The 14,525-nt window shown below is 47.3% G+C and overlaps 1 protein-coding gene across 14 annotated transcripts in view; it reads right to left on the bottom strand.

Moving 5' to 3' along the window:
* The window catches only part of MEIS2 (Meis homeobox 2), a 224,078-nt gene extending 211,147 nt beyond the window's left edge, over nt 1-12,931 (bottom strand). For 2 of the 14 annotated variants that reach the window (XM_086321978.1, XM_086321975.1), the window contains exons 1-6: nt 11,824-12,931; nt 10,333-10,565; nt 8,684-8,825; nt 7,911-7,961; nt 6,859-6,909; nt 5,913-6,062 (exon numbers count right to left, since the gene is read on the bottom strand). In XM_086321978.1, the coding sequence (XP_086178104.1) occupies nt 5,913-6,062; nt 6,859-6,909; nt 7,911-7,961; nt 8,684-8,825; nt 10,333-10,565; nt 11,824-11,835 (639 nt within the window). In that variant the 5' untranslated portion in view covers nt 11,836-12,931. Of the gene's footprint in view, nt 1-5,912; nt 6,063-6,858; nt 6,910-7,469; nt 7,492-7,910; nt 7,962-8,683; nt 8,826-9,294; nt 9,327-10,332; nt 10,566-11,253; nt 11,615-11,823 lie in introns of those variants that run through there. The other 12 variants (XM_086321986.1, XM_086321980.1, XM_086321983.1 and 9 more) reach the window with 7 other exon arrangements.
* Between the last annotated feature and the right edge of the window lie 1,594 nt (nt 12,932-14,525).

The following is a 14,525-nucleotide window of genomic DNA, read 5'->3' as shown; positions in this document are numbered from 1 at the left end:
CTTTTGTTGAGGCTGCAGAGATGGTGGACATTATAATGTTTTACACCAGTTTGGCACTTCTGGGGGAGACCTGCTGATAGGATACTTTTTAATAATTCCCAGCGAACTGGTAGTATTTCCCTGTTGAAATGATTCCACCCAGCTCATGGTTCTTCCATTGAAAAAGCAATGAAATAAAATGTGTAAGTGTTTCTGAATAAACACAAAACTGAATGGGGAAGTGAAAAGTATTAGGTTTCCAGGAGTTAAAAAAAGAAGCCACACCACACACAAGTTCGACCTCAGATCATCTGAAACTCATCTTAGACTCCAGATGAAGAGGTGATGCAATGGATGTGGTGTAGGAGAAAGAACCCTAGATTGGAATTAAGACTCGAGGGTGCCACCTCCAACTGTCACATGACCTCAGGTGATGCACTTCATTTCCCTGGAACGTGTTTCCTTTCTCTCTTTGAAATTAAGAAGTCAGGCAAAATAATCCCTAAGGTCACTTCCACTTCTTATTTCTATTATTAAAAAAATACTTTAAGCATTTGATTTTCTAGAACCCACAAAACTAAAACACAATATAGAACACCAAGCCAAAAATAACACAAGAACTTGGAAAATACTGTAAAGTAATTCAGAATATGTGTTTGTAGGTAGAAAGTAAGAATAAACCTAAAGATATTTAATCAGCACATGGAGCATGCAAAACTAATTTGACTAGAGATGTTCAAATGACAAAGTCAAGATATGCTCGCATCAGTACACATAATTAATGTAACTTACAGATTTCCTACGACTTTAAGAGGTTTTCACATCTTAACAGTTAACATTGAGCAAAAATCATTTTTAAAAATAAGAGGAAGACTCCTATCATGAGGTAGTCAAACCTACAAAAGTTCTAGACGTTAATTGTGCAATCTGAAAAAAATGTTGGAATTTCAATTTCGTTATTCCAAAGTTGACATAAGAACTCAGGAGAACTGTGCATGCTTTCAGAAGGTGGACTCACTCTTTAAAAATGTAAATAGAACTGGGGTCTTTCCCTCATCTCCCTGCTTCCATCCTCTATTAAGTTTTGAGAATTAATATGTGAGCAACTCTCATGGAAATGGCAAACACTCTTTGCAAATGATTCCTCCTCTGATGGAGCAACTTTTAGAGAATATAGAAATTTCTTATACTACTAGTGTACTATCACATTATAAAATGTCTCCTGTAATTCTGAAATGGGATAATGTATAGAATGTTAAGCCTGAAAAAAAAATGAGAAAATGAATTTTTAAAATATCAAACTTTTCATCTGATAGTGGATATCTGTTGTTGTCAAGTTCACCTTTGTTTAATTCCATCTCATTGCAGTTACTCTGAAAGCATACTCCAACTGCACAACCTACATGATTTCACTAACGTAATTATTCTCGATGGGAAATTAACAGAAAAGCCATCAACCACCAGAAACTACACAACAACAACAGAAAACTCATGCCCCTGGCCCCTGGCCAGGTCTCCTTGGGTTGATGGACAGGGCTCAGAGGTGGAACCTTCCTGAAACAGGTCCTCCAAGAACTTGGATAACATACCGTGAGGTCTAATCTTACACCAGAACATAAGAAATTATCTGATAAAATAAATCATTCATATTATTAATGTTATTTTCACATCCCAATGTCTCCTCTTTTATATTCTTAGACCAATCACTTAGACTGCTCTCTCTCCTCACTGCCCATTCCCTGCTGATTTTTCAGACACTTGCCTGTATTCTGTCAGGAACAAGGTTCAGGGGATTCTCCCCTTTGGCTTAACTCAGTTTTTAAAAACTGTGTAGACGTAAATAAATTTGACATATTCAGAGATGTGAAAGAAAACAACAGCATATCTTCACTTAAATTACAGCTTTCAAAATAAAAATTTAAATAATTTTTCTTTTATTACTTAGCTTATCAGAGCCAATTTTTAGGCACCTGCCACTAATTTTCAGTAGATACAATTTTATTTTCTTCCCTATACTTAATGCATCCAAAAAACAAATACAATGCAATTTCTTAAGCACTTTATAGAAATAACTATATAACTATGTACCTTCAGGCCAATAGAGCTTAGGTCAGAGAATGTATTTCAGAAACAAAATTCATTTATCTAAACTTGATCTAAAGATATGTAATATCTTTATATGTAAATAGAAAGATATATTTCATTTGTCTGCACTTGATCTAAAGACTTGATGTAAAATTATGTAAAGTAGATAATGTGGACATCACCTATTATTCAGAAACACTACAGACTAGGAAAAGCATGATCATGCCACAACAGTTTTCAAGTTGAAACTTTTTTTCAAGAAGTGGTTTGTTGACAAGTTTATTTTTAAAAATAAATAAATTTGAATGTCTAGGAAACTTAACAAGAACTGCAGATGGAAAATGGAGTTCTATTTCTTTTCACCATTATATTTTTCTCCCCAGTATTCCGAAGAATACTATAACAGTTACAGGTAGCTGTTTCCTACCTATAACAATTACTCTTATATGATAATAAAAGTATAAGATGAAATCTTTATATTAAAAATATTAGCAAGCATTCACTATGGATCTCCTAAACATGATAAAATTATAGCCCATGTTGCAACTTTTATTTTCTATTCAATTCCAAACTTTTTTTATTAGTATGCCCATCATGTAAGTATCAATGGGAAACGAACAAATGAATTGAATGTATGGAAGGTAATTATGTTGGTCTTCCATTCATGCATCTATGTTACATCAGATTATTTATAGAATATTATAGAATGTGAAATCAACATGACAACAACCTTGTTCACTAGGCAAGAGCATGTAAAACTCATTTTTAAAAGTTGGCCCAAAATACTTGCTTTTGAGATATTTATATCAATTAATTTTATATATTTCTATTTTTAAAAATTTTATTAAGAAAATCAAAAGCTATTTTGGTGCCTAATACTTTGCTCCTGACGCTTCTGTCTTTGCTTCCCACTACTTAGAATCACACACTTATTCTTTCTTTTCTCTTTCATTCTCTCTCTCCCTGCTTGCTCCTTCCTTAAACACATACACATACACCCTCACACAAAGTAGCTTGATACCACTTAATAAGGATAGAGGTGTATGTGTTTTGGGGGTGTCAAACAGCTGTCACAAACTGTCACCTCCAGAAGAGAAACCTTGGCACACAACAAATTAAACTACACTTCTTTTTTAGCTGTCATTATTCATAGCCAATAAGTAGAAATGTTCTCAGCATTTCATGTGCAAATAAAACCACAAGGAAGCCAGTAGATCAGAATAGTGGGCCAGCAGATAAAAAAGAGAAAACAACACGCTGTCTCGGTCCTTCTGAAGTGGCTCATCATCACCCCTGCACCAGCATGCACCAAATGAGATCCAGCCTGGGGCAATGTATTAAATATGCATATCAAAGCAAATGAAAAAGTAAACCTGGAGATTCAAATTGGATACATTTACATGCTGAGAATGTCCCACTCATACCGCTTTTCAGGTAGTGGGTCTGAGGAGGTATGTTCACTTTTTTGCGTCTGGGGGGAGTTGAGGGAGGAGGAATAGCCTGCAGAAGAGGCTGAACATAAGAGGATCACTCTGTAGGGGAAGACTTGGGAAAGAATACATTCCATACACTTAAGGTGCCAAAGTACCAAAAAGGGTAAAAAAAAACTCTCCAAGGTTTTCTCTCATCTCCTACATAAAATTCAAATCTGTGGCAAACTTCACCATTTCCCACTCGGATTGCTGGTGGAACAAATTATTGCTTCCTTTGCAAACAAATAGCAGGGGGGCTAAAGTAAAAATGTTATAGTTCAGACTCTAGGAAATAAAAGGCTTTAAATTATGATGCCCAATGAGGTGGTAAGCCCTCATGGGTTCAAAATAAATCAGTTGTCATATTTACTTGATTGGGGGCCTCTAAGAGAGGCAACAAATGTTACAGTTGATTCTTTTATTCAAAGATGATGACTGTTGCATTATTAAAGCACTATCTTCTTAGGTATAACTTCTTTCCTGAGTATAATTTAATATTCCAAATAGTACCATAAACTGGCATTGTTGATCAGCCAATTCTATAAACAGGCTAGTCTATCCTATCTCTTCTATATAAACATCAGCATGCTCTAGTTCCATATATCCACTTGAAAAAACAATTCCAAGAAACTATTCTAGAAAACCAAATAGTCAAGACCCCTAGAAATGACACGAGAAAAGCTTTTGCTGCAGAAAACTGTGAACTTTTCATCCTACAAACCATGTAACTAGACGCCTTCCCAGTTCCCCCAGTAGTGCAAAATGTACATGAATTTAGAAACAGGAAGCAATGAAAATAAACAAGTAAATGACAACAACAAATACTTTGAAGGCAGTGTCATGCCCTGCCGACCACAACCACACAGCATATAGCTACCTATCAGCAAATGAACTTGCCATAGCTGCTTGTTGCACCCACCTGACTTCAGTGAATACACTTAATATACAAAAGAGCTCCCCAACATTTCCCTCCCAGTGATGGAGAAAGCCAAGAGTAAAGACAGGCATGGGAGCCTTCAACACCACAGTATTTATTCTGTCTCAGAACTGGACATCGGTACTGATGTTTTCTTTTTTTTTTAATTGAAACTTTCGTCCTTAGGCTATATGGCTTTCCACAGAGCACAAAAGCTACTCATTAAAATCTGTGACTGTATATTTTCAAAACTTTTGGAGAAGGAGGGGGAGAAACTTATTCTCCAGGTATCTCAACTCATTCCTCTTACCACCTAGGAGTGGGGGGTGATGGTGGTGATACAAACTACCTTCAAGCCTCGACGCCCATTTAACTCCACGGAGTGCTAAATTAATATTTCAGCCAAGTTAGTAGACTATAGCTTATATCATTCAGGTTGTGAGTTCAATTGACTGTAATCTATGGACACCCTGTCCCCCACCCCCAGGCTTGAGTTCCTATAAATAAACTGCTGTTCACACCCACTCTTTAACCTCTCCACTCTTGCCTTTCCTACCAGCTGCAATCTTTCTTCTCTTTGCTTCTTTTTCAAATTTTCAGTCTCACTACATATGCTTTTTTTTTTTAAGCATCAGACTCACTAGATCAGTTCCAAAATAGGATTAAAAACAGAGAGAATAGAAAGAAATCTCCGTTCCTGGCCTGACACACATGGGTCCCTCCTGACTATACTCTCCGTTCTCATCCACCAACTCTTTTAAGTGTTAAAATTCAACCACTAACCTATGTTTACTCAATCACAATTCCCTTCAGCTTTCTGTAATACATTGTTAATATTTGTTTCATCAAGGTTACTGTCTTTTATTACCAAGATGCTTCAGGCACTTGGCATTAAGTTCATACACTGACAATAAGTTTCTATACAGCATAAGCTCAGAAAACTAGAATGGGTTCACTCCTTTTATTTCAAATGCAATGCAAGATTGGCAATAATTCTCAGAATTGCCATCTCTGCGAGAAACTGAGAAATCAGTCCTTGCTCCCCAATTTTCTCCCATCCCGTCCAGTTAACTTTCCTGCCTCCTCTCCCTGCTGCACTGATTACAGAGTTGAGAAAGCAGAAAAGGCAGCGGTCACCGTATCAAGCAGACAATTTGCTAACACTCAAGTTACCAAATCCAGGAAACTTTACACATTAGAAGCACAAATCACTCTATCAATTTGCTGTTTTTTTTTTTTTTTTTAATTCTCAACATAAATAAGGAAGGGGTCCAAGAAGGGAAATACGGATGAAAGGTGTGGAAGAAGTAGTGAGAAAGGGAGAGAAAGACTCCCAGAGAGACCAGATTTTTTATTTTAAAAAATAAAACTCAAGTCAGTGGAGCTAGAGGTTACAACAAAATTTTCAAAACTGCTGTGCCCAGTAGTCTTAAAAGAATGCCAAAAGCTCACAGACTTACATGGTCAGCGAGATTTGTGGAGGAGCCCGAAAGTTCTTCGTGATCCGACTTGGAGCTGCCGTCTCTTTCATCAATGACGAGGTCTATAGGCATTTTCCCCTTCAAACAGCTAATGTACCGGTGGCAGAAGTTATCACACAGTTCATGGACCTAGAAGGAGGGTCATGGTGGAGGGTTCAGCTTGTATTGTTGTTGTTGTTGTCATGGTTTTGTTTCATTTTTTTAAGGGGAAAAAAATACCAGGTTGCAAGGTTTCATTTGGAAAGAGTAACAGTGCCATGTCTTCCAAACTAACTCTAATTAATGGGTGTAATAGTTGAAGGCAAGGAAACAATAGAGCAATTGTTGTAGCAGATATTATTCTCCAGAGACTTCCCTGAGCAACAAGTTACAATAAAGGGAACAGAAACAGGACTGGAAATAACTGGGTTCAGGCTGGGACTCCTTGGGGGGAAAATCCGATTTGATGATAACATCAAAATGTAAGGACGAAGGAACTGGGAACAGCATTAGCATTTGCTATTCAATAAGCTAGGAATTTTGTATGTTTCCAGGAGAAAATGATTGAGCTGCAGAGCAATGTAAAGACACCCTAGCCAGAATGATTCCCTCTGCTAGCACCTAATGCATGCCCTGGGCCTAATAGAGACGCAAGCAAGCTGAATGTCCAGTAACACAAATGGTTTGCTGCATTTCAAAATAATCCTGAATGCCTGGGGAAAAAAGGGGGGGTGGGGGGAGGCGGCTACTTTAAAAGGCAGGGCTGTCTTAATTCACCCATCCTCCGAGCCCCTGGGTTTGAAGAGCAATTTGAGGGAAGGACAAGGTAACAAGTTGCTCAAAATCTCTCCAGGTGCTCAGACTGGAGGTTTGTTAAAAACACTCCCAACTCCACCAGGAGAGGGAAGTGACTAAATCAAAGTGGGGAGTGTCGTTTCCTGCTTACCTTTTCTAACTCCAAAAGGTGAAACCTTAGTACTTGTATTGCTTGTATCATCTGGAAGAAAAGTTTTTAGAGTGTGGAGTTAAGGCTCTGTGACTGCTGCCACTCGGAGATTCCTAGTGGGGGGATGGTGAGGGGATTGGGTTGAGGAGAAGACGCAGGCAAGTGGCCAGGCAAAACCCACACATCAAGAAATCGTCAGGAAAACCAAGTGATTACTGATCATCTCTGCCTCATTGGCTACGGGGTGGGAATCTGACTCAACCTATGCCAAGGCATTTAATATCTTTGCTCCTCACGTGTACTGAGCTATCTGCAAGGGCTGTCTTTCTAAGGACAGGCCTTTCTCCTCCTGAGTCCTCTTTAACTGTCCCCTCTCTCGACCTCAGGCCAACTTAAAAAAAAAAAAGAAGACGAAGAAAAAGAAGAAAAAAGAAAGGAAGAAAAAAAAGTCGTTTCTCTAGAGAGAGAAAGCTTTTTAGAACAGCACACCCTGCGAAATCCCTCCTTACTAAAGAAGGAAATACTCCAGATGAATGGCGAGGCAGGGCCTTTGAAAGCGGATTTAAGTACTTTTAATATTGAAATTGTGCAAATTAGCAAAAGAATCGCACCTAAAAGTGGCCTGCGCTGGTCTGCCCCTCGCCCCCCTTCCCCGCCCACCTCCCGGCCCGCCCTCCGCGGCGCAGGCGGTTACTTCCTTCGGGTAAGCTGCCCCGGGCTCGGCCGCCTGCCCCGGCAAACAGAGGAAATAACTCACTTCTCGTCGCCTAGCTCCCGGGGCCGAGACCTGGGGCGCATCCCCTGCTCTAGCGCTCGGCGCCGCGTCCCCGCTCGCTGCCTCCCCGGGGCTCCGCGCGCCCTGACGTCCAACCCGCCCCTCACTGCCAGCTCCCCGGCGGGGGCGCTAAGCTGTTCCCTTCCTCCCCGTAGCTCTGGAGCTTCAAAAAGAGGGCTCTGCTCAAACTCCCCAGAGCTCCGTGGGGGAAAAGCGGGTGCTTCTGAGCAGGGGAGGGGGCCCAGGTTGGGGACAGGCGAGCCACAGTGAGCCTTACCAAATTGTCCAGCTCTGGATTTGAGGAAAAAAGTGGCTTTTCGGCGCGAACCTATAGGAAGCAGGGGAAAGTCAGCATGAGTTATCACTCCATTTTAAAAGGAAAAAAACCCCTTGTCACCGACTAAACTGTCCTGTGCGAGTGGGGATGGCAGAGGGGCAGTGGCGGAGAAAAGAGGAGCTTTGGTAAAATACACGAAAAAAAAAAAAAAAAAAAAAAACACCAGTAGGGACGGTTGAAAAGGAATCTGGACCTTCGGATCCTGGCCCCATGAAGGGGTACCTGGAACCACCGAGTTGGAGCCGAGATCTCAGGGCTGTTCTCTGGGCCCGGGCACCCGCTTATCCTGCCGTCCACGGGGCTGTGTTTTGCAGCCTCCCTCACCTCCGCGCCGGCGCCGACAGCCCCGAGAGGCGCCCAGCTTCCTTCCCTCCCGGGCACTCTCGGGGGCCCTCAAAGCCCCTATCCCCAATTCTTGTTCAAGTAGCTGCAGGCGGGGGAAAAGGCCAAGCCCCAGATTAGGAGCAGGTCAACTTTAATTCGAGGGTCGAGCCCCTGTATTCCTGGCTGGGGGGAAAAACAAACACCCATATTTATCTCCTCTTCCAATTCGCCTCCAGGCTCAAGGATGGGGAGGAGGCGCAGAGCGCGGACTGGGCCGGAGGAACAGATCGGGTGTCCCAGCCTCTTCCTCCTCTTTCAAGAAACGCTCGAGGAAAGGGGAGGGGGGAGTGAGGGGCTGCAAGAGGGCTAGTGGGTCAAGAAGGTTGGACCTGCTTGGCGAAGACCGCGATGTCCTCGTTGAAAGAGTCGGAGGAGCAGACGTCTCCGCCGGCCACTCCGGGTTCCCGCGGAGTGCAGGTCGCCAGCTCGCACTTCTCAAAGACCAGAGCTAACAGAGGAAACAACGGGTGCCTAACGGGCAGCGCCACGCAGAGACACACACACGGAGACGGGGTGCAGAGGGGAAGGAGCAAGAACTGTAATCAACAAGTTTGGAGGGTTCGGATTCCTTCCTTACTACCACAGACACGCATCACACTTGACAACCCTTCCTTCAGGCAGCAAGCCTGGGCCAGAGACAGAAAGGAGAAACGGCCAGGCCCTTTCCTCAGCTCAGGACTCCCTCAGATGTGGTGGGAGAAGCCCCTGGCCACTTTTAGCCCTCCGAGTACAAATAGCCTCGGTTCGAACGTAAGGACGCATCCAATAAGCTGAGACAGTCTGGAGCCAGGAATTGAACCAGACCTACTCCCCACTCTACAGAGGCCGTCCAACCAACCCCTGAGACCCAGCCCTGACCTCCCAAGAGAGGAGCAGTCGGTGAAATCCAAGATTGCTTTAACTTCTGCATAGGGGAAATCATAGGAGGCCCAAGGCTCACCTTCAACCGCCGCCTCCCTCACCAGTTATGTTTCCTCAATCTAACCTCTCCACCCCCTCGCCTTATGAGCTTGTTTGGTCCACTTCTAGTAAAAGCCTGGGTATGGGGGGCCAGTTACATGCGGTACACGCAGAAGAGCTTCCTTCCCAAGACCACATTTCTCCAGCAGGCAAAAATAAATAAATCGAGTGTTATAACTTGGAAGTGTGCGTGTGCGTCTGCCCTTTGTGTTTCTCCGGGCGGTTCAGCTACACTTTGGGATGCTGGCGGCCTCTTGCTTCAGGCACAGTTGCTGTTTACTGACTGTCCCCTCCCCTCCGCATCCCGCAGCCTTCCCTCACCTACCCTCCGCTGGGACAGCCCGAGTGGTACATTCTGGGGCCGTGCAATCCCAGCCCTCCCTGAGTTCTCAGAATTTAAAATAATTTCCAGCCATCTCCTTCACTCCCCTCAAGAGCGGCTCTGTGCAGCAGTCCCTTCCACCCCGCTGCACTTCAAGGTCTGCCCCCTTTATTTACAGAGAATTAAGAAGAGGGTGATTAGGACTTCCTGGCCGGCCGAAGCAGCCCTGATCCCAGCTCAAGCTGCATTTAGTGACTCCCGGACTCTCGATAGGAAACAGAAAAGAAAAAAAAAAGTTGCTCCTCATGGGCAGGAAACTTTCTCCTTCGTCAGGGCCTCTGTTAGGGGGCCCAGCTCTGCGTCCTTTGGCCAGGAATCCCGTCCTTGGGGAGAAGGCCTTGGCCAGATTGTGAGGACTCAGTCACTCCCGGCTATGGGGTCCAGAGTGGCGGGGCCTTGGGGGTAGACGAAGCCAAATCTTCCCGGGACTCACAGTCCAGGGGCAGAAGAGCAGCGCCCCCCCCCTCCGCCCCCCGCACTGTCCTTTCCTTTGGCAAGCGGTTCTCGCCCCCCACCCTAAGAAGCAATGACTCCCCACTTAGTCGGCCAACCCCTCATCCCCCACAGAGACAAACACACACTCGCACTCGCACTCACACCGTCCGCTGGGTCGGGAGGAGGTGGGGGCTGGTTTACCCATAGATCGCGTCCTTGTCCCGCTTCAAGGCGTCGTTGACAGCGGATCCCATACTGGCCGGCATGACATTGGGGTGCGGGGCGTGAGCGCCGTAGTGCTGCGTGGCGTGAAGCGGCGGCCCGTGGTTCAGGTGGTGAACCGGAGGGATCGGCCGCGGCGCGTGAGGGTCTCCGTACATGGAAGCAGGCACCCCTACTCCGTCCATCCCGCCGTAATGGGGCAGCTCATCGTACTGTCAGAACCCGGCAGAGGGGCGGGGGGCGCGGGAGGTGAGAGAGAGCCAGGGGAACCGAGGGAGGAGAGGAAAAGAAGCAGGGAGAAAAGAGCGAGCAAAGAAGTGGGGAAGGAGTAGAGAGACGAGAGGGGGAGAAAGCCAAGGGAAGAAGAGAGAGGAGGAGGGGGCGGGAGGGGGAGGCAGGAGAAAGAGAGGAAAATACAAATAAAAACAAAGTCAGAAAGAAGTACCCAGCACGAGTTGAGCACACAGAAACCAAACCAGCCGAAACAACGGAGTTGAAAGTTGGGAGGGTGGGTGTTTTTAAATTAAAAAAAAAAAGATAAAAGAAAAAGTATGAACCCAGAGCAGCTTTGAGAGCAGGGAGAGGGGGCGGTGAGGCCGGGGACCGAGGGGCGCCGGGAGGTCCCGCTCGGGCCGGAGGCAGCAGAACCGTAGCGAGCCAACCGAGGGAGAAGTGGAGTTAGTGAGAGGAGGAAGCCCCGGTTCCCACCCCTAACCCCCCTTCGTCTCCTCCAGAGGATCCAATAAATCAAAAGGCGAAATGAAACAAAATAAAGAGAAGAAAAACGCTAATAATCAGGACGAGAACGCCGAGGACGAGGGAAGACTGGGGCCAGTGCCTCCCCGGGGGCAGGGAGCGGAGGGTGGGGGTGGGGGGTGGGGGGAATAACGTGAAAGTTACCAGAAACATTATTTAGCAGCGGATTCCCTGCGTCCTTGTCAATTTCAGAGACAAAACAAGCAGCCCAGGCTAGTCTAGGCGGCGGCGCAGCGGCTGCGGCAGCGCGGCCCCAGCGGCGGCCCCGGCGGCGGCGGCGGCTCCTACGCAGCCGGTGCCCGCCCCGAGCCGCGGGAGCAGCGGCAGCAGCGGCGCAGCAGCGGCAGCGGCGGCAGCAGGAGAACCGGGGGAATCGCGCTGCTGGGGTAAAAGCTGGAGCGAGGCGAAAGCGTGTAACAATTGCACTCGCACACACACACACACCACTCACACGCACTCGCCGCCCGCCCGCTCGCACAGCGCTGAAACACGCGCGCCCAGACACGCACACACGCACGCACACACACTCGCACACACGCAGAGGCACGGGGGGGAAAAGAAGCCGATGAATAATTTTGCTGCTATTTTTTTAAAATACTGGCCGCCATCATCAAGCAGCGAGCAGCAGCAGCGTTGAAGGGAGAGGAGGCACCGGGACAGGCCCCTCTTAGGAGAGGATTTATATCTAGGTAAGTGTTGGAGATTTAAACCTACCCTTTGCGCCATCAGTCTGCGCTCCAATAAACTCCTGGATGTGTCGTATATTTAATATCCCAGTCCGGATAAGAAAGTGATCTAGGCTGAAGATTCCTGTTTTTTTTTTTTTTTTTTTTCCAAACCAAGGAGACTTCTCCCAATTTTCCAATGTTATTTTTAGGGGGAAAAAAAAAAAAGCCCAGGCAAGACAACGAAGAGTTTTTTTTTTTCCTGTGATATTTCTTCTTTTTCTCTTTTTTCCTCTTCTTCCTCCTCCTCCTGATCTTCCTCCTCCTCCTCCACCTCCTCCTCCTCCCCCCTCCCCTCCTCCTCCTCTTCGGTCCTCCTTTCCCCCTCTTTCTCTTCTCTTCCCCTCAGTTGGAAAAAAAAAAAGAAAAAGAAGAAGAAAAAGAAGAAAAAAAAAATTGTTAAGCCCCCGAACTGAAGGTTACGAGCGGCCCGTCAGCAGCCCACATGTAACCGAACTGTCGTGTTTCATGGCTTTTTGCCACTCCAGCTGTCAATCAAAGCCCGGAATGTCAAGGTAGTGAATGAATGATGGTTGATGATGATGAAGAGGAGGAATCTTTCAGACCCGTTTTTTTCTTCCAGTAAAACTCCGCGAGGGGTTTCTGCTTCTTGTATTTTTTCCTCCCCCTCCCCCCTCTTTTAGCTTTGCCCCCGCTGTATCTATAATATGATCCTCTCTCTTTAAAGTATCGTTCAAAGAAAGCAGGAGGGGAAAAATCAAGAAAAAAACCGAATAGTTTGCAAAAATTGGACTTCCTCCCCCCCTTTCTTGGTAGGTATTTTGTCTCTCCCTCTCTCTCTTTCTCGCTCGCTCGCTCGCTCTCACTCGCGCTCGCTCTCTCGCGCTCGCTCTCTCTCGCTCTCTTTCTCTCTCTGGGAGATGAGTGAGTGTCAGTAGGTGTTGGCAGGTTGGCTGCTGCCTGGCTTATAGAAGAGCCTCAGTTTGGCGGCGCGGGTCGGCGGCGGGAGAACGAAATGACGGAACCCGGAAGTCGTGGTGGCCATAGCCCGTCGTACGGCGGAGACACATCCCGGGAGTGGGGAGCGGGAGCGAGGAGGAGCGCGCCGCGCGGAGCCTCTGATATGCAGCGAGTGCGATCGGACGGCCCCGGTTGGGGGGGCGGGGGAGGCGGGGGGCGGAAGGGGGAGGGGAGGCAGGAGCCCAGCAGACCCGAGCAAATCAGCGAGGCTGCTCCTCCGCGGGGATGGCGCGGGGGGAGGAGGGGACGGAGGAAGAGGAGTGTGTGTATATGTGTGTGTGTGTGCGCGCGTTTGTGTGTGTGAGCTTGTGTGTGTGCGCGCGCGCGCGCACGTGAGGAAAGAGGGAGGGAAAGAGAGAATGAGAATGAAGAAGACAGGGAGAGCGCAGAGAGGAAAACTGCAGAAAACCACAGGGAAAGTACGGTACAGCTTCAGATTTTTAATTTTTTTTCTTTAAAACTTCTAGTTCATTTCCCCATCACTCCCGGCTCCTCCCTAACGGGGTCGTGTCGGGGACGTTTGGCATGGCGCTCCTGCTTTTGTTCCTTTTAATTCCGCGGCCCCCTACTCATCTACCAGCCGACTTGTCGCGCCCCGAAGGCTTTCTGCTAACACTCAGAGGCAGCAGGATCTGCAGACCGTACCAACGCCCGGCCAGAGTTTTGTTTTTGTTTTTAAGTGGTACTTTCTTCCCTGTGCAGAGCCAGGACCCTTGTTGTCAACATTCATTTTTTTACTAGGACAAGAAGAAACCAGCTTAACTCAGAGAGCACTCCCTCCAAGCTGTGCGGACGAGGGCCACCACGGAGAGTCTTTGGGGGCCGCAGAGGAATCAGGAGGGAGGAAGTGGGGAGAGTCTTTTGGGAACTTGATGTTGTCTGATGTTGCCAACGGGTGTGTGTGTGTTGTGGGTGTGTGTATGTGTACACGCGGGCGCGACTGGTGTGCGACTCCGAAGTGGATCTCACTTAGAGCTGGGAAGCATGGAAGCGAGCGGGAGAGAGAGGGGGAGAGAGAAAGAGAAAAAAGATGCCTAGCGTGGAGGACTGGCCCGCACTCCCGGACCAGCTTTGTTGCGGTCGCCCGGGGCGCCGAGGCCAGGGCTCGGTACCGCGGGCTAATGGCTGTGTTAATTACAACGGGCAATTTAGGGCGGTCTGGAAGATGGGGCCAATTCCGAATGAACTTTTCCGAAAATGAAAAGAATCAGTGTGTGGGGGGAAGGTAGCTATCCCACACGGTTTGCGTAGAAAGTAGTTCTAGCCGGTGTCTCTCCGAATCCCTGGCTGGAGCTGCTCCCAGCCTCACCTCCGCGCCGCGGGTATCCCGGCGGCTGTGTGTCAATCACTGGGCGCCCCGAGCTGGGGGCGGAGCTACGGTCTCCCCACGCGCTCCGCTCTACATCCCCCGCCGTCCCCTGGCTCCAGGCAGCCCAGCAGCCAGGCCCTGCGCTCGGAGCGCGCCCTCTCTCCCCAACTCCTCGCTCTCGCCGTGGTTCATGATCCCAGAGAACTGAAAACAGACTGTTCCTCAACAGCTGCCTCCTTCTCCAACTTTGAACCCATTCTGGAGAATAGAAAGTAGCGTATCCTCTGCGCTGGGCTTTGACCGACTTCCCGAGAGATGGGGGCGGGGGTTGGGGGGGAGGGGAGGAGAGCACAAGGAGAATAAAGGAATAAAGTAGTGTGTGTGTCAGACAAGAGAAAGAG

The sequence above is a fragment of the Bos grunniens genome, chromosome 10, assembly GCF_055505025.1.
Source record: "Bos grunniens cultivar Pamir isolate PY7600 chromosome 10, Bosgru_T2T1.0, whole genome shotgun sequence".
NCBI lineage: Eukaryota > Metazoa > Chordata > Mammalia > Artiodactyla > Bovidae > Bos > Bos grunniens.
This window is presented reverse-complemented; position numbering and strand designations above follow the sequence as displayed.